The following is a 24560-nucleotide window of genomic DNA, read 5'->3' as shown; positions in this document are numbered from 1 at the left end:
CTAACCACCATGATATATATCCAACACCATATCGTGCACTGCCCAGCCGGCCTGTTTTCACGATCAGCAAACACGTTACGCATCCGACAGGTCGGGTTAGGCATAACTCGGCCGTTCGTGACGCTGCGACATGTCGCAGAGGAGTCTCACAAACATTTGGAGAACAACACGCGTGAGCCCTACTTAAGTCGTCCCCAAACTGGCATTGATCTGGGTCTTTGGACGTGCGCCTGGCGTGGTGCCTGACGCGTTATGGGGTTTAAGGCGTTTCGAGTCGCTGGGGAAGATCGCGAAAGAACGTTGGGATTGAGAAGTCCGAATGTCCGTAAGTGCCAAGCGCTGAAAGTCCGAAAGTGCGGGGAGACGCGCCGCCACATCGACGCCACGATTCGCTCAACGCTCAAGCTTGGCTGTCTCGCTCTATCATGCTAACTGTTGAGCATTACAAAGCGCAACAGCTCTTTGTCCCCTGTGCAAGAGTCTGATACTACATGCAGATGCTGCAGGCGGCTACTGTCTGGAGGACGCTGCCCAGGTGCCATCAGGTATCCGCGTCGCCGAAGGTGGACTTGGGGACGTGGACAACACGGACTAGAGTACGTAAAGACTACCTCTTGAAAGCTAATGCCGAGATAAGGCTGAGGATGCGGGGTCTCGCCACAATTCGTCTTTAGAACAGAAGATTCCAGCCCCGGGTCCTTCAAGATACCTTGTATCATATCAGTCGGCATTTTGAAACAGGCCAAATGTCTTGCCCCGCTCGCCTGTATCCCTTGCGCAAACCTCGAAATCATCGCGTTCCCATCCCTCGATGGAAACTCAGCCTACCCACCAATGTCGAACAAGTATTTACATCTTACGTTGGTATCGAGCAGCATGAGGACAGCGCTGTAGCTGCTAAGGCAGAAGAAGAAGGCGTCTGTGCTATCCAGCAATGGCTGAGACAAAGCGATGCGCCAGAAGCAGTAGAAGCATTCACCACGCTAGACAATTACAGTCGCATCGAAGGGATCGTGTGGGTGTGCTATTGGAGCGATGAAGCAAGACACAATCGTGCCATGAAGTCATTGAACCTCAGAAATATACATCAGAATATATCCACCGCTGGTCAGCCACTCATCGGGCTATGGCACGAAGGCTTCAAGACATCAGTATCACGTCTCGAAACGAACTATTCTGGTCTTGACTATCTTCCCGGACTAGCGAGACTACCTGGAGCCAGCACCGAAGAACACAACCTAAGCACGTACTGGGGAGCAGCTCGAGACCGCATTCCAGATTCCGCACACGATCTTTTCCCCCGAGCAGCTGACATGCCGCGTCCAAACCCAATGCCAAATAGCATAGGCCAACACCTGACTGGCACCAATCACGAGAACATGGTCCACATTCGCTCTGGCCAGCATTGGGAGAACTGCGGCAAGGAGGAAGCAGATTCGTATGAGCAGAAGCTCGAACCGACTCTGAAGCAAGGTCTTAGTTATCTGCATGAGAATTCAACGGAGACTGGAGCTCTCAGTATCCAATATCTTCGTAATGAGGATGTACAATCCCCTTGTGGTAGTAAGGAAGAGCGAAAGGAATCGTGTGGCGCGGGTTTCTTCGCCAATCTCGAAGATTTAGAGCATTGGGCCAAAAGCCACGCGTCGCATCTGAAGATCTACGGTGGTGCACTTGCACATTATAAGGCGTTTGGAGATGAGAGGAGATTCCGAACATGGCACGAGGTATGTGTCATCGATAAGGGCGACGCTTTGTTTGAGTATGTGAATTGCTCGCCTGAGACGGGTGTTATTCCATCCCTGCCCCTCCAGAGCGGGACAATGTAAAGCTCATATATATTTTGAATGGATAGTACTCCGACAGGTCGCTTTTCCAACCACAAAAACCACCCGATTGGACAACTCCGAAAAGAATATGCCATAATGACAACGCCATTGCAATGCAAAATGCGACATACACGCACCGTGGTATCGTACACATTATTTCTTGGGTCCAGACCTAGCCAGCTTCCGCATGAAGGCATTTTGGACACCCTTGGTCCCCTTGAGCTCCTTATTTCTGCTCTTGTTGACCTCCATGTAGGCCATGGTCTGGCCACCGGACAACTCGGATAGCGTACCTGCTGCTCGCCTCACACCGTTCTTCTTCTTATTACCCTTATTGGAGGCGTACTTAGTGCCGAAAGCATCACCCTCAATCCTCTCTTCCTTTGCGTCTTCTTCGCGGGCAAGGAGGACATCCATCAGTAGCTCTCGGCGCTCTTGCGGTGTCGCAAACGCCAGTTGTGAGAAGTTTTCTAGTCCTTCAAGACGAGTGATGACCTTGAAGGCATATCCTTGATCGACGAGGAAGGCTTGTCGCTTCGACGAGTAGTACATCTCGTCTGTATCTTTTGACACGAGAGAATAGAAGAAGGCGTTGAAACCTTCGTCGTTCCTGCGCTTCGCCCTCAAAATTCTGCCCAAGCGCTGCGCTTCTTGACGACGGGAACCGTAATGGGAAGAGATTTGAATGAGACACGTCGCCTCGGGTAGATCGAGACTGGTGTCACCAATCTTGGACAGGAAAATGGTGTTGACAAGCTCGTTGTGTTGAAAGTTCTCCAAAATACGAAGACGTTCTTGTTGAGGTGTTGCGCCGTAGATGTAGGCCTTGCCCAATTTTCGTGAGTACTTCTCTAGTGCGTAAACGTTATCAGAGAAAACAATGATTTTGTCGCCTCGTGACTCATGGTAATTGATTAAGAACTGGCAGGCTTGGAACTTCTTAGGGTTCATGATGGAAAGTAGTGCACGTTTTTGCAGGGATGATGGTTTGAGCCACTCGGTGTAGAACTCTGGTGTCATCTGACACCAGACTTCAGCGCACTGGACTTTGGCGATGTGACCTTGCTCCGATAGCTCTTGCCAGTTAGCTTCGTACAATTTGGGTCCAATCAAAAAGTTGAGGTCATCGATCTTGTCATCTTCTCGCAGCAGTGTAGCAGTAAGACCGAGTTTCGCGTGTGATGCGATCTCATAGGTGACCTTCTTGAAGATGTTGGCGGGTACAACGTGCACCTCGTCGGCAATCAGTAGACCCCATTCTCTCTCACGGATGAACTGCATGACCTTTTCAGCATCATGCGAACGCTTCCTAGCGTTACTGATCATAGAATAGGTGCTGATAATGATACCGGCCTGGCGGGGAAATCTGGTCTTGTTATCGGCAGTGAAGACAGCAACGTCCTCTGGGTTGATGTTGGACCATTTGATGAATTCGGCTCGCCATTGCACAACAGACATGGCGCTCGTGCACAGGACGATGACGGATTTCTTGACACCACAGGCAGCTGTGATGCCAACCAAAGTCTTACCTGCGCCACAAGGCAACACGATGATGCCCGAGCGCGCTCGAGAGTTGGAGAACATCTTACTCAGAGCCTTCTCCTGGTAGTATCTGATTTGCGCGTGGGGTTTGAGATCGATTTCGAGGTTCGGGTTGGTATCGTCGTTGTTGAAGTCGTATTCCTCCGTGAGCGGCAGACCGATGCTCCGACAGCGCTTGACGACCTTTTCGCGCTCTTCGCTTCTGATTTGAAACGAGTGGACTTGGGCCACTTCGTCATCGTCGTCGTCTTCTCGAAGCGTGGCGATCATGTCGCTTGGCGGCGGCTGCTGTACAGCTTCTGGCTGTTGCTGCTGTGCCATGTTGTTCGCACCAGCAGCGAGCTTGGTACCCGGAATAGCCATCTGACCAATCTTGGGGGCGGCCTCCTTGATGAGACCGTCTGTTGAATCTGCCCGACACTCGGCGACCACAGGATCGCGTAGAAGCTTCTGTAGTATGGTAGGGTCCTCGCTCTCAATGTACGACAATGTCTTCTTGAGCACGATCTTGGCCTTGCCGAAGGCGGAGGTGGACTTTTCGACGAATTGCATGATGGCGGCGGATAGAGCTGTCTTGGAGTAGCGGTCGAGTTTGTCTATGATCTCCTGCTTGGAATGCCCAACACTGACGGCGGCGAAGAGGCTGTGGGTGGTAAGCTGGTACTCATGCATCTTGGAGACACGCGACTGCGGCTCGGCGATGTTGATCAAAAAGTCCTGGGCCTCATCGAAGAGAAGATGGAAGGACTCGAGGATGATTCCACCCGCGTCGTTGACCCAGAGCGGGCGATTGTGATGGTCAGGCTTCAGCTCCGCACTCCACTGGTCTGACTTCCTGAAGAGATCGGCCGCTGCGTCTCTGACCCTACCAGCGCGCGCTCGCTTTGTCATGGCCTTGACGTCGAACTCCTCTTTGAGCTGGTCGAACGTCTCCTGATCACTCATGGGGCCCTCATCGTTGTCGTCCCAGCCATCCTCGGCCTCTGCGTCTGCTGCCGTCTGCGCTAGCTTGCGTTTGGGTGGCATCGTGGCGGCCGCCTGCTGCTGAAAGACGGAGCCTCGTTATATATCTCTGTAGTATACGGGTGCGAGAATAGGCGAGCGGTGGGAGCGACAAGATATCGACGGGTGGTATGGACGTGCAGCGGTCGCGGGTGGAGTGTCGGTGGCGGAGGCAGCAGGCACAGGGAAAGAAGGGCGCCGCGGTGATTATGTAATGACGTATGGCACCTGCATTCGCGTCTGGACCCAAATGCAACTTCTGGACGGTCACTGAGCGTGGAACAGACGATGACTGTGCTGGTCTGAGCAGACGACGAAGATGTACTCGACTGGGTGGTGAGTCTGAACTGGCAACGCGCCCAGACGCGAAAGCATGTGAATAGCCGGCGTTTGTTCGGGGGCGCTGCCGACGTCACTCTCGGCGAGGCTGCTCTCACCACATCTACTGTGTCAATCTACCGCACCTAGAATGCGCACATGACGCCGTGACATGCTTGCCAATGGGTGCATCCGACTCGAAACTGTCCTTCAAGCAGGGCGTCTTCCGCCTGTCTGAGCCCAAGCAGATCCCCGCCGACGACGCCTATTGGACTGGCGTATGCTCTGCCCTGCCCTCTGCCCTCTGTGCTGTTGCTGTACTGACGCCGGCGCCAGTTCTGGGAGCTGCCCGAGTCGACGGAAGATGTCTTCTCGCTCTTCTCGCCCGCAGACATTCGCCGCACCCGCGACAACAACCTCGCCAATCTCGAGACGCTCATCCTCGCCGTCACCTCGCGCCTCATAGTCCTGCGCAACCACCCCTCCTTCCCCGACCCCGAGCTGGCCCCGGAGCGCGACGCCCTCAACTGCATACGGGTCCTCACGCGACTGCTGCCCTTCTTGTACGAAGCCGACCACCTCGAGACCTGGGAGGACCAATTCTTTTGGGCCGCGCGGCGGAAGCGCAGTCGGCGGGGCCAGCTGGTGCGAAGCGAGATCATCTTCGACGAGGCCGACCCTGAGCAGACGCCCACTGAGAAGGAGCCTGAGTTCGAGAAAGCCAAGCCGCTGGCCGAGGAGATCATCGACACGCTGATTGACCTGCTCTTCTTCTCCGACTTCACCCTTCCCAAAGTCGCGGCTGGCAAGAACAAGGTCTCGTATGCGATATGGCAGAGCGGCGTTGGCTGCAACACGCCCGTCGCCTCGACCAAGGAATTTGAGAGCAATAGGACCGAGATCCTGCGCTTGCTGCTTACTTTAGCCAGCAAGTCCATGTACATGTCGGCGGGCGTGCTGCCAGTCAAGGGCGTTAAGGCTATCACCTACATTGCGACCTGTCCCGACAAGCAGGTCGTTCTGTCCGTCCTCTGCTCGCTGCTCAATACCGTGAGTGCCTCGATATTCTCTGTTATGCACTACTGAATCTCGCAGACCCTCAAATACAACCCCGCAACATGGCGCGTGCCATACGACCACGTCGTCTTTAAGGACCAGCGACAGGTCCTGGTTACCTACTGCTTGCAGTTGCTCCTCGTCCTCGTCCTGTACCCCATACCCGAGTCTGGAAACGGCCCAGCGCCTAAGAACTTCTTCCGCCATTTTCTCGGCCGTCTACACCGTCCCCAAGACTTTCAGTTCCTGGTTGATGGTATGACGAGAATACTCAATCAGCCGGTATGCAACACATCCAATGCGCTGTTTTCTCTCGCTGATACAGAATAGCTTCAAGCCAACACCTCCTATCTTCCTGGTAGCCACAAGTCACTGACCTGGGCACCCGAAATGATCATGCTGTTTTGGGAGGCACTGCAGTGCAATAAGCGCTTCCGCTCCTTCATCATTGACACCGATAGGGCCCACGATTTCGTTGTCTTGGTGCTCTACTATGCCATCGACCAGCGGAATGATCTGTCAAAGCAGGGTCTTGTGCGCATGTGCATCTTCGTGCTCCAGACGTTGAGTGTCGAACCGCAGTTTGGCAAGAGCCTCAACAAGACTTTTGAGGGGCAAGAGTCGCTTCCAGCTAGCATACGCATACCCAACTTCCACGGTACATACGCCGACTACGTCATCACGGTATGTATCACCATTAAAATCAATACCTGTGCTAATTATGCTAGTCTATATATACCCTACTCACCACTGGTAAAGGCAGGCTAGACGCCATCTACCCTGCTTTACTCGCAATCCTCAACAACATCGCGGCTTACGTTCAAAACATCGGACGCGCCTCGAGCTCGAAATTGCTCCAACTCTTTGCGTCCATGTCATCTCCTAGCTTCCTATTCGCCAACGAAAACAACCACACTCTTCTGCAATCATTGTTAGAAGTTCTCAACGCTATGATTGAGCATCAATACCCACGTAAGATCAGCAACCCTGGCCCTCTTTTACTTGTTCTAACTATCTTTAGACAACCCAAACCTGGTGTACGCTATCGTGAGATCGCGGAAAAGGTTCCAGGCACTGCGAGACTTCACGTTGGAGAGCGGCCAAGAAGAAATCGAGCGTCAGAACCAGCAACGCAAAGAAGGCGGCGAAGACCTTACACGAACTAATTCCATTGACAGTCTTAGAAGTCCTACGGTAGCTCGCACACCTACTCTAGGCAATGTACCGGAAGAGGACAGTGCTTTCGCTATTGGCGACGACGATGATTCAGACGCAGAAGATGCACGCCCATCAGAGCCATCAAGATCCCCCGTCCCATCACAGTCAGGAGCTTCGAGAAGCGCGTCAAGAAGCGCATCCATAGCCTCATCTATAGACGACTCTGTGCCGCTTCAAGTAAGGGGCATGTCGGAGAAGGCAAGGGGCAAGATGCCAGTTGGCCAACCTGCCTTCTCTCGGCAGAACAGTATGACCAGTCTCCATAGTCTGGCGGGCCCAGCCTTAGCCACTAATGAGTTCTTTACTCCCTCCGTCCCATGGGTAAGTTTGCACTGTACAGACCACAAGCTTTACTGACCTCTGTAGTTGGAAGGATGGCTTTCAGAACTACCGATGCATACTATTCTAATGCTGATATCGGAACTCGGTCCCAAGATGCCCAGCTCAGGCAGCGCCAATGACACAGCCGCAGCGTTGAAAACTATACGCGAGACCGAGGTGCGTGGAATTGAGCCTTCGCCCATCAGAGTGCACCTCTTCGAGTGGTCGGCCTTATCTCTGGGTTGGTATGAGTCGCTACTCTGGGGATTTGTCTTCGCAGCCGAGATGGTTGTAGCCAAGGGTACTGCCGGGGTATGGAACAACACTAGCATAAGGTTGTTCAAGGTTCAAGAAGCTGCGGCCACAGCGCCTTCACTTCTGCAGCCAAGAGGGGCTGTAGATGCAGTCGGGACGAATCTCGTGCAGCGAATTGGCTCCCTCAATCTACGCGGAGTTGCAACCCAAGGCGCGCAACGCTCCCCAACGAGCAGCGGCAATGCCGGCGCCAACACAGTTAGGGACGTGTAACAAATGTCACGGAAATGTTATTTCAGCCACATGGCAAATATTGGCCACAACTTCCATCGTATTCGAGAAGGTTTATAGTATCGCGAATGCTCATTGGTGTGCCTGGCATGCGGGTTAGGCCTTTTATCCTAATCAGACCCTGACGTTTGCCGATCATTTGGGCTCGACTGCACAGCCACAACACTCGCCACATCTTGGTGCGCTAGAGATAGACAGCCAACAACAGTGTAAGGACGTCTACAAGCGACCCTAGATTCGTTTCATGGCTTTACAATGAAGCAAAACGCGCAAGCTCCAGGCTGTTCTGACGTGCCTCAGGACGATCTTATCTTGTTATGCGTTCGCGACGGACGAAAGTGTTCAAAGGTCAAGTGGAGGTACCCCATGATTATGTAGTGCTCTCGCAACCCAATAATGTACATTGTACTTTTTTGCATTAATCTTCGCGTCTTGATCCTTTGGTAGCGAAGTCTTCGTGAATATCTTACGGCTGCTGTGTACAGATGCGACATTTGGACAGAGATAGAATATACATGACAGGTATTTACAGTTGCGCCCCCGGCCCTGCGACTGGCACTAAGGAACAGAACAGACTCACTTCAATACCCAATCTACCTCTGCAACCATGAATACATCCGCACCTCACGACGATGAAGCCATCACCACGTACAGCATGCACGTGCGTATCTCCTCACTGTCCACCCATCACCAGGCCGAAAAGTCTAACCGCAAAACAGGTCTCCGCCAAATACCTTGAGCTCACCAAGAAGAAGTTAGAGTTGACACGTCTACCGCGTGAACTAGAATTACCAGATGAGAGGATATGGGAGCAAGGTACACCGAAGAGTGTACTTGAGCCGCTCTTGGACTTTTGGTACGTTTCCTCTTTCTTCTACACCCGACTTTCACAAAGACTGACATTCAAGCAGGCTCGAAGGTTACGACTGGCGCGCCGCCGAATCGCGCTTCAACTCGACTCTCCCTCAATACCGCACAACCATCACCATACCCTCGTCCATCACCTTCCCTGATGCCACACAATCGCTACGTATACACTTTGTACACAAGCGATCTAAACACCCCAACGCCATCCCATTGCTTCTCTGTCACACATGGCCGTCGTCGTTCATCGAGGTCCAACGCGTCATCGATGGGCTGACGGATCCACACTCTCTGCCTGGCCATGCGAACAGTGCACAGCAGGCTTTCCATGTTGTGGCGCCGAGTATACCAGGGTTTGGGTTTAGTGATGCGAGTATGAAAGAAGGGTTTGGTTTGCACGGGACAGCGGATGTATTCCAGAGGTTGATGGGGAGGTTAGGATACACACAGTTCGTCGCTCATGGAACGGGATGGTAAGTCATATACTTTCGTGGTCTCCACTTTGGTTACGTGGTCGCTGACAAGTCTTACAGGGGATTTGGTATATGTCACGCTTTAGCATTGAGACACCCAGAGAGTTGTCTGGCGGTGCATACTACGAATCCATCGTTTGAAAAGCCGAAATTGAAGAGCGGGCCGATGCGGTATCTCAAGTACCGAGTTGCGAAGTTCACGCGGGCAAAAGTACCGTTATTGAGTTTTGGATATATGCCGAATGAAGTGCAGACACCTCCGAAAGGCCTGCATGGGAAAGACCTGGCAACATTGGATGCAGTGTGTGGCGGCGAGCCGCTGGGACCTACGCTCCATCGCCTCTACTCGCTTCGGCCGCAGACATTGGCCTTCTCTTTATGCGACTCACCTGTGGGATTGCTTGCCGCCTTGCTCGATGTCATACATACGCGGCGGGATGTACCACCGCGTCCGCTCTCGTCGCGGCCAAGGAGTCCCTTTCTTTCACCTGTTGAGCTGGAGATGCAGCGAGGCGAGGAAGAGCAAGAGGAAGAGGAGGAAGTGCCTTCGACATCTACGGCACAGCTTGGAGGTGCGACGAGCCCAGATAGAGTGGACGGCGATGGGAAAAGTTATACATGGAGTCCTACGGAGGTGCTGAACTTTACAATGTTGCAATGGTTACCAGGGCCTGAAGCGGTACGTTGCCTTTTTCATATATTTGACGCGCTTGTCATGAGGAGGTTGTGAGGTACTCGCCGCTGTTCATGACGTACTCTTTGCCACTTGAAGATCTGCTGAGGCCTATCTTGGTCTACCCTTGAAGTCTTCGTCTGAAGTTCCTCACCGCTGACGTCTGACGACGGATAGGCCCTCCGCTGGCTCCGCCGCGCACACATCGACATGCAATCCCCCTCTTACCAACCCTTCACATCCACTCCCCTTGGCATCTCCACGTTCCTTCATCCTAACAGCAGCACCGCAACACCGCTAATGTGGGGTGCACGTTCCTGGGACATATCCTGGGTGAAGCGCCATGCTGGCCGCCCCGCAATGTTGCCAGGCTTCGAGGCACCAGATGCGCTAGTATTGGATCTGAGAGAATGTTTCGAGATGATGATCAATAGAGGGAAGCTGAAGTTGAAGATGCCTGAAAGGGAAGGTTAGGTGGTAATAAGTGTTGATTTAGGATATAGATATATCAGGTTTGTTGTATGCGATTAAGCTGGAACAAAGACGGACGGGTGCGCCTGGTGTTTCGGCCCGTAGTAACGAGTACTGGGAGTATGCTTGCTTGTTGCAGGGGCTGTGCTGGCGCCACAGGCCTGGTGTCCTTATGGGGAGGTGTTATACATGTATACGCAGTTTGTGCGATTATTATTCCGGGCAACAGAGTCAACTTGGCTATATTGGATGATGTGAATTTTTCGCCCTGGCTGTAAGAGGTGGTCGTGCGCAGTGATGTAGAGCAGTTACATTAGAATCGGGATACTTGGACGACGGAGATTGCGAAGGAGCGTAGACTAACATGCCCATCGGGTTCTGACTGATGGCGTAAGGCTGTGCTGGTGAGATCAGGTACCATTGGCACGTACGTGTAAAGCCGTGATCATGTGCTGCTAACCCCAGCTGGGCGTAGTGGGGAATGGCAGAGGCAGCATGTTCCCTGATGTACATAGCAGCAGCCGATCATGGCAGCAGTGGCAGTCGGACCTATTCGCGTCTTGTGTCAGGCACATGGCGGGTGGCCGAGTCGGGTGAAATGGCAGACGGCGGGGCGCTCCAGCCAACTGGGACGGGCGGTGACGTCCTGATGCGAAAACACCGCACTCGTGAAAAATCGCTGTCGCGTGAAGGCCCGAAGCTTCCACGACGTCGCCCCAGCACCACACACGTCAAATTGCCCTAGTGAAGTTTGCATCCACTGCGCACAGTACGTCGCTCTCCTGACACTCTGCACACGCCCACATCTCTCGCGCCTGCCGTGTGGGAATATAACCTCGTCACGTCCGCCCGCTCATTCACGCAGATTCTATCAGCGCCCAACGCCATTGCATTGACTCTCTGCTCAACGCTCCCCACCAAACCTACATCGTCACGCTGGCAGACCTACTCTCCTCCCTCTCCACCACTGCCTAGGCTTCAGTAGCCCGCAGACCGTCTATCGCCGCCCACCTCGGCTCTTCTATGCGTCGCGAGGACCTGGTACGCTTTCTGTCCAAGCCTGCGAAGTGAGTCGTTGTCTCCGCGAGAAGCAGTGTGCAAGACATCCCAACGGCCAGCGCTGACTATTCACAGGCCTCGATAACACCCGCCACGCCCCTTCCTTCACCACCCACCATCGTACCCATTTAAAGCAGATCTCCTCGTCTGCTGGACCCGATACTTGCCCAGGGTATCGGAATCTGGTATCGCGAGGACCCCAACCACTGCCACCATTTCCCGGCGAAAGGCCTCGTTTATTCCCCTCAACGCCCGACCTCCCTAACATCGACTACGGTCGGTTACCCTCTTCTCCATAAACTGCTGCTGGCACACGCCAGCCTCGCCTACTCTTTGCGACCCGTGGGCCAATTCTTCTCAGGCGAGCACCGCATTGCTTGTCTGAGCGAGGTTGTGCTGCACATAGCTTCCTAGCTAGCCACCCTCCCCAAGCTTCCGTACAGCCACGGCCACCAACCACACCTATCATACCTGTTCGTGCGCGCGACAGCCACACAGTCAAGAGATGGTCGCTACTGAGATTCCTCAGCACTACACTGCCTCGCCTTCGTCGCACATTGGCACCCCTCATTTGACCATCAACAAGGAGGCTACCATCGATCTCGACTCTACCAACTCGTTTGAGGGTCCTGAGAAGCTCTTGGAAGTATGGTTTAGCGCTTCTGCTACCGAACTGCCTGGACAGGCCGGCCCAACTGGACTGAAGACGGTGTCGGCCGATGTCTGGAAGGACATGCTCGATCTTGTCAACTGCAAGGTTCTTTCTGTCATCGAGTCTGAACATGTCGACGCTTACCTCTTGTCCGAGTCGAGCATGTTCGTCTTTCCTCACAAGGTCGTGCTCAAGACCTGCGGAACCACAACTCTACTATGGGGTCTCACCCGTATGCTGGAGATTGCTGCAGGCGTCGGCTTCCCCTTCGTTGCACCCAAGGCATCAGGCGTCGCGCCAGCCGCCACACCATACCGCGTGTTTTACAGCAGGAAGAACTATCTCTACCCCGATCAGCAGCGTGGACCCCACCGCAGCTGGCGTGATGAGGTTCGCTACCTTGACGACCGCTTCCAGGGTGGCAGTGCCTATATGATTGGCAAGATGAACGGCGAACATTGGTACCTCTACATCACCGGTCCAGACACCAGCCTCACTCCACCTCCCAGTCCTGGTGAGGAGAAGCTTGCGCCTGATACCGAGACCAAGTTCGTGAGCCACCCTCAACGCATGTTGCGTGAGCAGGCCACCGACGAAGAAGAGGACGAGACTCTGGAGATCCTGATGACCGACCTCGATGAGAAGAACGCCCGTCAGTTCTATCTAGAGGACGCAAGTGCGGTTGCGGAAGGTCGCTACATCCAGAGGGCCCGTGAGGCTCGCAAGAACGCCATCCAGTCCCTAGGTACCATTGCGGAAGAGAATGGCCACAGCGAGAGCCTCGGCGGCTCCACTGTCCTCAATTCCGCTGCTAACACCCATACCTCTGACGACAGCTTCGACGTGTTCGAGCAGACTTCCTCCGACCACTCTGGTTTCAACTCTGACGAGGAGCTCACTTTCCCGGAGGAGTTGACCACGGAGGGCCATACGCTCGGCACAGTTGTTTCTGAGCACTGTGGTCTGGCCGATGTTTACCCTACCTCCAAGTACCCCGACGCCCGCATCGACGCCTACCTGTTCACGCCCTGTGGCTTCTCTGCCAACGGCGTCATTCCCGCCCCAGGTGGTGCTCCCAACGGCTCCAAGAAGGGTTCTGATGCCACCCACTACTTCACTGTACACGTCACACCTGAGCCCCAGTGCTCCTACGCCTCGTTCGAGACCAATGTACCTGCCCGCCAGACTGGTAGGGAGACGGCTGACGTCGTCGAGCATGTCGTCGGCATCTTCAAGCCTGGCAGGTTCAGCGTCACTCTTTTCGAGGCTAAGCCTACTGCTGATGAGATGCCCGCCAAGAACATTGAGAAGGCGAAGAGGATGGAGACAATTGCGGGATACCGTCGCGTCGACCGCATTGTACATGACCTGGATGGCTACGATCTTGTCTTTCGATACTACGAGCGCAATGATTGGAAGGGTGGAAAGCCTCGACTTGGCGAGATCTTCTAAATGGGTCTGCGATGGAGTGGCCGTACACAGTAGTATTCTGTTTTGATGTTTTGCGAGTATACTCATTTGGTGTTTTGTACAGTGTTGCTGCACAGTCACTACTATGTCTAGCTAGCGCTTCGGTTTGTTTGGTGTTTATTCAGATCATAATCAATGTTGATCTTCAAATTATACACTTCATGTCCAACACTCTTATTACGCCTGTCACTTTGTGTGCTTATCTTGTTGTTCAAAGTAGGTGACTAAGTTGCGGCTGAGCCTGCCCATCATCCACGTCCACTCAACGTCAGTCCTTTTCCCACCGTCACTGCGGCATTGGCGTCTGTGTTTGTTGGCCTATTCATTTCCGCCCGTTGCAAACGCTGTTCTCCCACAGCCAGGAGCCACTCGCTGTCTGTCCCTCAGACACCGCCAGCTAGCTCTTGTTGCTCACAACATACCGCCCTTTGCCTTCACCTATAGCTTCTCATCTCTTTTTTGTAAAGGCGGGGTAGGCGACGCACCTACCACATTTAGGGTGAGAGATAGATGCCTAATTATTTGACCGCTAGTAGAGATGGGAGTAGGTACTACATAGGGTGTCTCTTTTGTGATCCATGGTTCGACTTCCTACACTACACTATACTCGCTCCTTGACAGCAACAACAAGTGCCTGCTTATCACATTCTACTCCCATCTTCTATTTGTCCTAGTCGTCAACTTCGAGATGTCTTCACGTCCTCCACGCTCAGGGAAACCTTCTGAAGGCGCAATGCGCTACTCACCGTTTGAGGATGACTGCGGTCAGATTCACGAACCCCAGGATAGAAGCCGAGACTACCGCCCAGATGCTACGGCCTCGGACGATGAAGACGATGGCCCAATTCCATCGCTGTTGTCTTCGAAGCCGAGGGTAATGGCACCGAGCGTGTCCATCCCACGACGTCGGGTAAGTAACTAAGAAGATGTTGTCTGTCACATAGAAATACTAACTTTTCATGATTAGGGAGGAAGCGTCGAGGTAAGAATACCTGCGGGCATAGCAAAGAGTCCAAGAGGCCAAGCTCGACCAGCACTCTCGTTGAAAGCCCAAGGAAAACAACGCGCTCCTGAAGAACAAAAGCCGATGCCCAACAGCGCAGGATCTGGCTTCGATCTGAATGCACCTGCAGAAGAAGAGGTTCCGGACGAACAAGAATCTGGCACTCACAACGCGCACGACGTAGGTACCCAACCTTAACTCCTGCAACTGTGCTAACAAGACGATAGATTAAGTACACGATCGACCCCCACGAGACCAACCGAGGAACAGACTACTACATCAGTTTCTCGGCCAGAGGATTACCCACAGAAAGACGAAAAGTCGCATTTGAACAGATAACAAAGCATATGCGCATCTGGAACAGATGGGTGAAGGCCGATTCTGCCGATCGGGAGAGGGAATATAAGAATAAGTTCGGCCGCTACCTGAAGGCAAAGCTGAAGTGATGTTCTTCCCCTCTTTCAACCAAGTAAGTCTTCTCTTCTTCAAGCCGCTTACTTTTCTCTTCACTCTTCAGCATAGCTAACTTCTCTAGAGCAGACATGCAAGACTTCTCTTCGGACTGTTTGGTCCCGCACGTTCGGTCTTTGTGCTCATAATTCTTTCCTTTGTCGAAAATCATCTCAAGCGTGGTTTATGACTCTGACCAAATCAACATGCGTTTAGGCACGTCTGTTCGAGCTAGGGTCGGGCAAATGCCTGGATGACTCTGGCACGTGCACTTTGCTTTTTTATCTCTTGTTCTGACTTTGCTGCTTTCGACTTCACATACTCTTCACACTGATTCTACATGTACCTCCGTAGTGAGCACACTAGCTTTTGCATTTAGTTCTTCTGCTAGTAGCACAGGTTCTACAGATAGCTAGCTATGTACAAATACATAAAAGTGCTTACCTTTACCTTTTATTCCTCTACCACCTAAGTGCGCTGCTCTCTAGAAAATCTACGTGCATGTTCTTCTACCTCTATATAATATTAGATGCTGTGTAGAGCAAGACCCTGCAGGTTCTGTCTATGCACCAGACAGGGCTTTGTTAAGAAGTGTAGAGCAGGCGGGGCGAGGACGATAGACGATGCTGCACAGGTAGGCACCGTCACGTACTGTAGGCAACACTACAGTGACGGCCTCGTACTCTTGCAAGAATACGCCACAGAAAGTCAGTGAATAAGGCAGAATCACTCCAAATCGGCGCGAATTCGCGCTGATTCAGGCTACATTTAGTTTTAGAAAAAAGATAGGATGTTGGCAGGTTGCAGTGAATAAGCAACTTGCAGGCAACCTGCAATGCGCAACCTGCGCTGAGATCGTGTCACCCCACTTCACTCAGACATTGCAATACAGGCAACTCTTAAGCAGCAGAATATTTGAGTCGAGAGAGGAGGTAAACTGGGGAAATCGCCAATTCTGATTTGACTACGACGGAGACTGTTCCTCGACACTGAATCAAGTTCATACATATCTATCATACACTGCCCTTGCCATCCCCACCGTCCATCCGCTCAAGTGCCTCTCTGACCTTTGCTACAGCTTCCCTCGCTGCTCTCCTCTCAGCTACACTTTCATCCTCAACGTACTCCTTCCCTCCATTCTTGATAATGAACCTGACTCGCTCCTCTGTACCCTTCAACGTGCGTCTACCCTCTTCTCTCAGGGTACCCTCCCATGATTCTCTGGCACCTTCCCATAGTTTCTGCATGCGGCGAAGAGAAAACGTAAGACCGAGTGCCGCGACGGCTGAAGCCTCGAAGACGGAGAATGTAGACATGGAGGCGTAGAGCAGTGCCGAAGCAGCAGACGAGAGGGATGTGGTGCTGAAGGTCTGTAAGAGAAGTCGTTGAGCGAGTGCCTGCAGAGGTGGCACGGTGTCGTTGATGAGTTCTGTGCGAGCAGCCGCAATGTGTTCAGGCCATGGTATTGGTTTCCGGACGTTGGTGGATAGATCTGTTCGCGGGTTCTCTGCTGTCGGCGCTGTGTCCTGCGTTGTCACTTCCGGGATGTCGGCAACGGCGAGATGTTGGACGTCATCTGGGAAACCAGCTTGGTTCATGCGACCGGCGAGGTAGATGCTGTTCTTCTCCGCCGAGACGAGCCATCGCCGCTCGAGGATCTCGGAGCTTATCATCGTGACGTCGTCCACACGCCAGAGGAGCTTCCACCAAGCCAACTTGTGCCAGTTCCGAGCCGTGAAGGCTTCATCAAGCTCGTCACGGAGCTCCGCATGAGACTTCTCGGCCCAGGTCTCGAGATGACCGACGATGGAGGTTGTGACGTCTGATTGTGTCTGGACTGGAGCAAGCTGTTGCAATCGAGCAGCGTCTTGTTTGGTGATGCTCGCTTCTACGTCGTTGGCTATAGAAGCTACAAGCGTCTTCATCGGGGGCTTGATAGCGTCTGTGGCGTGAAGGTCTTGGACTAACCACTCCGACAGCGTTGGCAACCCACTTTTGAACCACCCTCGCTCATAGATGATGGAATTTTTTATCGACTCGCGGAAGCTGTCGAGCGCGTTCGTGCCAACTTGGAGGTTGATGGGAGCGCTTGCGGCGTGGGTATCTGACTTGACTTCGTCCGACGGGGCGGGGAGGTCGACGGCCATCTTCACCACATCATCCATCTCGTTCAGCCCATCCGCCGAAAATCTTCCAAATGCTATGGCGCTGTCCAGTCCTTCTCCTAACACTAGAGTCTTGTGTACCGGGTATGGGACGGGCAATCCTCGTGCGGAAGTGGCCTGGAGCTTGGGAACCAGCAACGATTCGGTGGAGCTCTCTGTAACCATATGAGGTAGGGACTTTGCGACATTGACGTTGATGGTAGAGACGAGGACCTCTAGGTTGTGCGATTGAAGGGTTCGTGAGGGTATGGAGAGGACCTTGTAGAGGGGCGAAGGCGCATGGGCATCGGCATCGTTGCCGTATCTGCACAACAATCGTGTTAGCTGATGCGCTATCCAGTATGGCAGATCAAGCACATACTTTAGCAATACCGCTCTCTCGCTGCTGTCGCCTGATTTCACCAGTTCCTTCTCCCACTGCTCCTCAGCACTGAGTGGATCTGCGAGTAGTAACCGTGCAAGCTGCTGCGCACTCAATTGGCTGTTCAAACCGAGAACTGTCCATCGTCAGCCCCTAGTCGTCAAATTCAACTGCGCGTTCCGTACCAGCGACTCTTGTTACAGCATCCTGCGCCGCCAGACCCCGCAATGCCAATTGCAATCTGCTTATATTGACGTAGGTCTCGGCGGCTCCACTAAGCGCTGACAGTGCATCGTACAACTCCTTGTTCCGAGGTGGGATGTGCGGGCGCAGATTTATCGCGGTCGGGGAGACATGCGTCGATGCGGAGCGCACGCGGAGGCTGGTGGTCGGGCGTGAAGTGAGGACATTGCGACAGCGACGCGCAAGCGGGAGTCGATCAGTCGGTCCTGTCTTGCGAAAGATCGTCAGTCGCGGCACTGAGGCCACCCATGGAGGCATCGGGCTTGAAGTTGAGCATTGCTGTTGAAATGTCCATGTTGACGTAGGTCGGCAAAGCTAGCTTCGGTCCGAGTCCGTGCGCAGTCTCAAACACCTTCACACTGAGCAATGGCTATACACTAGTGCCATAGGAATTTGATTTTATGTGATTCAATGAGAGGTCGACGCCCTTAAACTTGAGCAGTCGACCGACAAATTACTACCGTGCTTCGTAAGGTGATGTCCTCTAGGTTACGCTGGCCCGAATACGCCTACGTGGTATACTGATGACATTTGGTGGCCCGCCAATACAGAAATCAAGAACCTAAACATCCTGCAATGTCATAGCTCGTCTATCGGCTTCGCTCTCGGATCGCGAGCGCTTGAATCGCGCCTAGCTTCTCCGGCTGCGTCCAGAGCCAGATGACCTATGCGAATTAGTTACTGTACGACAAGCTACGTAGGATCGATGCTTACATGCTGATGCGTCTTGCGACAGTCGCGAGACCTTGGTCGTTGTCGGCTTCTTTGGTGGCCTTCTCGAGAGCCTGCTCTCGGCTAACCTCCTGAGACTTTCGCACCTCTTCGTGGCTCGGCGGGAGCCTCTCGTTCTGCAAATCAACCTTGCGTGCGTCCTCGAAGCTGTGGATCGCCTGCTTGATTCCCTCCGCACCGAGCATGAGCGTACCCGCGGGAAGTCGACCACCCGATGCAGTCTTGAGCTCAGTGACACGCTCAGACTCCTCGCGCAGCACTTGGAACACACGAGAGAGGCGACCAATCGCCAGAATCTTGTTTTTGATCGCACGTCGCTTGAACTCGGTCGAATCTGGGTCGAGGCTGGAGAGGGGTGGCGATGATGGACCGGAAGCCAGAGAGCTGGGCGTCTCCTCTTCGAGCTCCTCCTTCGAACAGGTGTTTAGGATCGCAATGAGCATGTCAGTAACTACGACTTGTTAGTATGATATTGCAATATGAATTGGCACTTCTGCTCACTCTTTTCGCCAACAAATGGCAATGACCATGTGAAGACGTCCATAAAGTTAGGCAGCCAGTACGGATGCGGTGTGCAGTTGAACTGTCGGATGTTCATGACGTTGTTCTCGTACTTCAGAACCGCAGCCTTGTTGTTGTATACGTCGAGGTAGTTCGGCGCGCTGAAGATTGTCATGACACTGGGGAAACCAGTCGTCCGTGTTTTCCTGTACATTCGGTATCCAGCATCTTGCGCCTCGTGTGCGCGGATGATTGACAGAAGGTTGTTCTTCTCGAGGAAAGCGCACGCAGCGGGGTACGAAAAGAAGTATGAGCATCCGCGGACGTGGTTGTGAACGAAGAAGTCGTTGGTCTTCTCCTGGCCGAATTCTTCGAGAGGATCAGCCCAGAGAATATCGCACATGAGGCCGTGGGTAGGTGGCTCGCGGAAACGGTCAATCTAATAAGGTTAGCGATGGCGTTGGATGAGGCATGGTTCCACGTACGCTCTTCAAGTCGTCCAGAGTGTGGAGCTCGGGACTCAATCCACCGTGTATACACAAGAACTGCTTGTTCATAACAGCCGCTAAGGGGAGTGCGCAGAACGAGTCCATGCAGGCCTCGTACACGGCCTCGGAGTACTTGTGCTTGCATTCGAGCTTGAATGTGAAGTAGTCGGTCAAATGGCGGCACTCGTGATTTCCTCGGAGAAGCCAGAGGGTGTTGGGGTACCAGATCTTGAGCGACCAGAGGTACAAAACACACTGCGAGTGTCAGCCAATGCACAGCGGCTGCTTTCCTGCCGTCTTACCTCTATACTGAAATAGCCGCGATCGACATAGTCTCCCAAGAAGAGGTAGCGCGTCTCTGCTGGGTCGCCACCGACTTCAAACAGCTTCATGAGATCGTAGTATTGGCCGTGAACATCACCGCACACGGTAATGGGTGCGTCCATCTCCAGCATGTTGGGTTCCGACTTGAGGATCTCTGTGCCTTTCTTTATGATCCATAGCGCCTGTTGTTCGGTCAAGCGACCTTCGCGATAGAAGTGCTGCTTCAGGAATTGGATGTTGGGCTTTGTGCGATCTTGAGGGGAGAAGAATTGCTCGTCGGTGGGCGGGTGGAAGGCGGGTGCTTGTACGTCTGGCGAACACGGCACAGTTAGCTGACTGTGTGCCTCGAAAACGGCGCAAACGCGAACAAGCTGGCGGATTACCATGCCACGACGTATAGAATGAGCATACCTTTGCATACACGTTCCTGGGTGCTCACTTGGTTTCCATCCTCCATAGTATGCAGGGTGAAGTCAATCTCGGGGAGCGGCTTCTTCTCACGGACGGCGCGAATAGCATTGTCAATGTACTTGGACTGGTCGACGTCCTGCGGTTGGTTCTCCATGGTGGGCGGTCTGAACAGAAAGGCGTAGGGAACGAGCACGAGAAGACGGTGGAGGTGAAGGCAGCGAAGTAGTGGGGCGAGCGCAATGACCGCCTAAGCTTGAGTGGCGGCGGCGTGCGAAACGAAGGCCTCGGCGCGTTTAGAATTCTGGGGCCTGACAGCACGAAATAATAGTAGTCGACTGGCCGTAGGGGGATTTGTCGTTTGGCTCGTCGCGTGCTCGGGTGTGCGCTGGCGACAGGAGCTTAGGGCTGAAAGTGGGAATCAGAGGGGAAGTTGGTCCCCTTGGCTGTTCCCTGAGAGGCTGCCCAATCAGGAGCCGGCCATCCCATGAACGTCATAAACCGGTGAATAGCCTCGTGGTTTTGCTTGGCTACGCTACGTTTGTATATATCGCCAAAGTTGTATAGAGTCATTGAAATATCATGATTAGGAAGTGCAGACAATGCGCTCTTGGATGGCTTTCCCATGCTGTCTTGAGTGGTAGATTGACGACAACCTGGGAAAAAACTGAACAGGTCTGCGGCCTACATCAACATGAAGAAATGTAAAGTAGCTGGCCTAATGTCGATGTAGGCTCTAGAACCGTTCAGGTTCTTTCTCGTACGCAGTGGTTTTACAACAGGAAGGATCTAAAAGCGGGAGCAAGTAAGCAAGTGTCACGACATTCATACATATGAGCAAAATAGTGTGGAACGAACAATCGTTTTGTATGATTTTGTACAGTAGGTACAGGGTATGTTGCGCTCTTAGACACGAGGCTGATCACAGCGATTCTCTCCAAGGAAGATAACAGGGCATGCCAGCTCAATCTAGAGCTGGTCATGAATGAATGTAACAAAAGTAAAGCGCAGAAACAGTCACGAGCCAGAACCAAACGGCATCCGCGCATCATGAAGAGGTATATGAACAAGAAACCCAAAACCCAACCCATCCTGTATGACGACCCAATCCAAGGGTGTCCCGATCCGTTTCCCAAACTCCGTGTATTGCATTTCGTAGCCGACGGCTGTTGAGGATGTGTAAAAGCGTATGCAACTCTCTTAGATAAGGAGAGATGAGCCGTGGCGACGGTGGAGATGGGCGCGAGGGAACTTGAGAGATCGCTTGGTGGAAGCAACGACAGCACCACCAGAGCAAGACATGCCGTTGGCAAGCGGCTGGGCGACAGCACATCCGCGGTTGCAAAGACCGAACATGTTGGCACCGATGCATACAACAGCGCCATCATTGTCACAGGGGGTGCAGTCACTGCCGCTGGAGGGTGCGCTGGGAGTGCTGTTGTCGGGCACCTGAGGAGGCGCGCTGTAGGCTGGCTGTTCGGGTGCACTGCTAGGCTGCTCGGCAACATAAGTAGAAGTAGGTGCAGCAGGAGCAGTGGGCTCGGCAGGAGTAGGCTCGGCAGCGGGAGCGGAAGAGGCACCGGGGGCAAAGACACCACCGCCGTTGGATGGAAGAGCGGCGTAGCCAGAAGTAGCAGCAGGGGTCTCGCTTGATGCGGGCTGCGAAGCCTCGGGCTGAGTTGGCGTTCCCATCTGTCCGTTACCAGCACCCATCTTGGTCATAGTCGAGCATCCGGAGCCGCTGACGGAGTCGCCGAGAGTAGCACCAGTTCCCTCAATGACGTTCTGGCCAGGATCGGGGTAGTTGAAGTCCTGACCTTCCGAGGTTGTGCACTCGGTAGCAGGGAGGTTGGCAACGAACATATCAGGAAGAGACGACAGGGCTTGGGCCGCACTGGCGGTCGAGGCTTTGGCTGATGCGCCACCACCAACTTGAAGAGGAGCGCAGTTCATGTAGAACTCGCGGTTGCCGACCTTGTTCAACCAGGTCCAGGCGAAGGTGTACTTGCCTTCAGGAATGTTGTCAGGCATGGTGACGGGGAAAGTGGCTGCGCCGTGGCCGTTGGGGTCTTCCTTAAGGTTGCCAGTGACATTCGAAGGGCAGCCGCCAATAGCGCTTGTAATGACCTTCCACTGACTGGCCTCGGTTGGCTCCATATCAGTTGTAATGGAAAATTGGCATGAACCTCCTCCATGGACAGCGGAGCCCTTGAAGGAGACATCCTTGGTCTCACCAGCATTCCACTGGTTCATCTCGGTGACATCGTAAACGCCGGCACGTTGCTTGCAGGGAAAGTCTCCGGGCTCGAGGGGAGAGCTGGTGAGGGTGTCTTTGCCGTAGGGTACCGGGTACTCGATGGTCATATGTGCGGAGGCACTGGCGGCAAGAGCCACAAGAAGGGTGGTCGAGAAGAACATGTTGATGTTTGAAAGAGTGATATGAGAAGTAGATATTCTCGATTGGATATCGCTAGACCTGCTGAGCGATGAAATGAATGTGATGGCTGTGGTGGTTTGAAGGCCGAAGAGCAAGTAGTACTTGATATAGGCGGGAGAAGTGTTGTTGAGTCTAGCTCTTCGTTGACGCACAGCAATGGTAAAGAATGTGATCTGCCACAGGCAAGATGTGCAAAAGCAAAAGAAACAGAGAGGAGTTTGGTACTGCTGTGAATAGCCTGAGATGAGAAGGAAAAGCAGACGAAACACAGATCAGTTATATACGGAGGCTCATGTCTACCCACATGGCTAGCCTGTGGCGGTCGGGACGGGCTCGTACAGCAGTGCAAGGACTCAGGAGCCTATGCCCGGCGGATCATCGTGAAGAAGCATAGGCTATTCGACGGAGCAAGGCTTCTCTTGCAACGGTTGACGGGCTTCTTTCGGCTGGCGTCCCCCTCCCGGTTTAGCGGCAGGGGGACGAGCGCAGGATAAGTGGTGTAACATCAAAGTCCTGAGCTCTCGGCAGGCACGATACCGATACCATTGGCCATGTGGTCATGACAAGAGCATTGTCCTTGAAACAAAAAAGCGGAGAGCGACTCAGAGGGGAAGGCATTGGTGCGAGGCTATGGCCAGGGGGCCAACGTCAGGTTTGAAGTTTGTGCCGACGGTCTGTGTACTATGCAGGGGAATGCCGAATCCTAGCCTATCGATAACTCCATAGTGGGAAGAGCTAGCCATGGTGTGGAGTGGCGATCGCCTGCTAAAGCTGAAACGATCAGCATCCTTCGCGAAAGCCGCTGCGGAGCCTCCCATTGGCAGACGTGCTCATCTCGACGCACACCGGGCGTGCGCCCATGGCTTGTCCGACAACAAACCAGGTTGCACAATCGCGACTTTTTGCAGGTAACGCAGAGGTTACTTACCGCCGTGTTTGCGACACGGGCGCCAGACTGAAGTTCTGGAGTCTGGACAGCAGCGGACCGGCCAGAATGACAAAGAGGTCTTTGATTGCAGGCCTTGTGGGCGACCGGCCGCGTCGATGTCATCGAACTTCATGCGTCGCACCCTGGGTATCCCTCATGCGCAAGGTCTTTTACTGGGCCTCCACCTTTTAGCGGTCACTTCTGTTACTCTCGACAGTATTAGACCCTGATTATTAACAGCCCTCGGTCTATGCATGGTTCCTGACGGCGAACGCTGCTAATCTGGGAGATCGACCCAATGCAACTGTCGTGGCCTCGTGTTCAGCTGGCTGCGCCACAACGTGGGCGAGTTGCTCTCGGAGTCGGAGCGTCGGTGTCGACGAAGGTCGCAAGTACGGCGGATCCGGGCATAAGGTGAGTGTGGCTGCGGCGTCTGGTCTCGTGCAGGTGACGACACGGCGGTACCTAGCGACCCGTAGGCCTCGCTACCAGCCTGTCGTCGACATCAGCTCGTGAAGGGAAAGCGTCGTTGCCTTCAGGCCTTCCTCGCTCCAACGACTGATTGGCTGTCTACCAACCGCAGCTTGTTTCATCGAATCACTTACCCGCACACGATAGAAGGGCGGCGAGGAGCCAACACCGCTGGGCCTCCCTTTCCTCCTGAAAGCTGATCAGTGGGGATCGAAAAAGGCTAGCGAGGCCTTGTTTCGGATGCGCCGTCGACTCTTAACATTGGGCCGTCTACCACCAGCTGCAAGTTAGTGACGCCAACAGCGCGAGACAAAACAATAGCGACCCCCGTTTGTGATTACGTCTACTTGATTTGTTGTTGCTGCTGCCCAACGTGAGTGAAACAGCGCGGTTGGTGCAGGGAATCGAAGACCATTCGAACCTGTCAAGTAGAGGCAACACTCGTGGGTGAGACATGCAGACGCGCACGACGACAGTCGTTACTTCCATCTTGATGTTCCGACTTGGGAGGGGGAACATTTCAGGCAAGCAGCAAGAGCGACTGGGCCTCACCAA

The 24560-nt window shown here is 53.6% G+C and overlaps 9 protein-coding genes across 9 annotated transcripts; 5 read left to right on the top strand and 4 right to left on the bottom strand.

The window, feature by feature from the left end:
• Positions 1-1058: 1058 nt before the first annotated feature.
• J4E83_000992 (uncharacterized protein) lies at positions 1059-1829 on the top strand (the record flags this gene model as incomplete). The annotated part of the gene is made up of 1 exon (XM_049327949.1): positions 1059-1829. The coding sequence occupies one exon, from the start codon at positions 1059-1061 to the stop codon at positions 1827-1829; it is 771 nt and encodes a 256-aa protein (XP_049192467.1).
• Positions 1830-1982: 153 nt separating this feature from the next.
• J4E83_000991 (uncharacterized protein) lies at positions 1983-4397 on the bottom strand (the record flags this gene model as incomplete). The annotated part of the gene is made up of 1 exon (XM_049327948.1): positions 1983-4397. The coding sequence occupies one exon, from the start codon at positions 4395-4397 to the stop codon at positions 1983-1985; it is 2415 nt and encodes an 804-aa protein (XP_049192466.1).
• Positions 4398-4873: 476 nt separating this feature from the next.
• Positions 4874-7814, top strand: J4E83_000990 (uncharacterized protein; the record flags this gene model as incomplete). The annotated part of the gene is made up of 7 exons (XM_049327947.1): positions 4874-4969; positions 5028-5741; positions 5787-6029; positions 6078-6431; positions 6476-6719; positions 6769-7286; positions 7332-7814. 7 exons carry the CDS (start codon positions 4874-4876, stop codon positions 7812-7814), a joined length of 2652 nt encoding a protein of 883 aa, XP_049192465.1.
• A 625-nt stretch (positions 7815-8439) lies between these two features.
• J4E83_000989 (uncharacterized protein) lies at positions 8440-9173 on the top strand (the record flags this gene model as incomplete). Its single annotated transcript, XM_049327946.1, has 3 exons — positions 8440-8493; positions 8552-8688; positions 8744-9173. 3 exons carry the CDS (start codon positions 8440-8442, stop codon positions 9171-9173), a joined length of 621 nt encoding a protein of 206 aa, XP_049192464.1.
• A 2704-nt stretch (positions 9174-11877) lies between these two features.
• Positions 11878-13476, top strand: J4E83_000988 (uncharacterized protein; the record flags this gene model as incomplete). The annotated part of the gene is made up of 1 exon (XM_049327945.1): positions 11878-13476. One exon carries the CDS (start codon positions 11878-11880, stop codon positions 13474-13476), a length of 1599 nt encoding a protein of 532 aa, XP_049192463.1.
• A 751-nt stretch (positions 13477-14227) lies between these two features.
• J4E83_000987 (uncharacterized protein) lies at positions 14228-14943 on the top strand (the record flags this gene model as incomplete). Its single annotated transcript, XM_049327944.1, has 3 exons — positions 14228-14404; positions 14462-14677; positions 14725-14943. The coding sequence occupies 3 exons, from the start codon at positions 14228-14230 to the stop codon at positions 14941-14943; spliced, it is 612 nt and encodes a 203-aa protein (XP_049192462.1).
• A 1017-nt stretch (positions 14944-15960) lies between these two features.
• Positions 15961-18011, bottom strand: J4E83_000986 (uncharacterized protein; the record flags this gene model as incomplete). Its single annotated transcript, XM_049327943.1, has 3 exons — positions 15961-17416; positions 17474-17609; positions 17954-18011. 3 exons carry the CDS (start codon positions 18009-18011, stop codon positions 15961-15963), a joined length of 1650 nt encoding a protein of 549 aa, XP_049192461.1.
• A 415-nt stretch (positions 18012-18426) lies between these two features.
• On the bottom strand, positions 18427-20326 carry CNA1 (3',5'-cyclic-nucleotide phosphodiesterase (PDEase) (3':5'-CNP); the record flags this gene model as incomplete). The annotated part of the gene is made up of 5 exons (XM_049327942.1): positions 18427-18899; positions 18950-19388; positions 19435-19692; positions 19740-20071; positions 20173-20326. The coding sequence occupies 5 exons, from the start codon at positions 20324-20326 to the stop codon at positions 18427-18429; spliced, it is 1656 nt and encodes a 551-aa protein (XP_049192460.1).
• Positions 20327-21369: 1043 nt separating this feature from the next.
• J4E83_000984 (uncharacterized protein) lies at positions 21370-22587 on the bottom strand (the record flags this gene model as incomplete). The annotated part of the gene is made up of 1 exon (XM_049327941.1): positions 21370-22587. The coding sequence occupies one exon, from the start codon at positions 22585-22587 to the stop codon at positions 21370-21372; it is 1218 nt and encodes a 405-aa protein (XP_049192459.1).
• Positions 22588-24560: the final 1973 nt, after the last annotated feature.

The sequence above is a fragment of the Alternaria metachromatica genome (assembly GCF_023757995.1).
Source record: "Alternaria metachromatica strain BMP 0045 chromosome Unknown scaffold_2, whole genome shotgun sequence".
NCBI lineage: Eukaryota > Fungi > Ascomycota > Dothideomycetes > Pleosporales > Pleosporaceae > Alternaria > Alternaria metachromatica.
The sequence above is the reverse complement of the archived record's forward strand: the minus strand, read 5'-3'. Positions and strand labels throughout refer to the sequence as shown.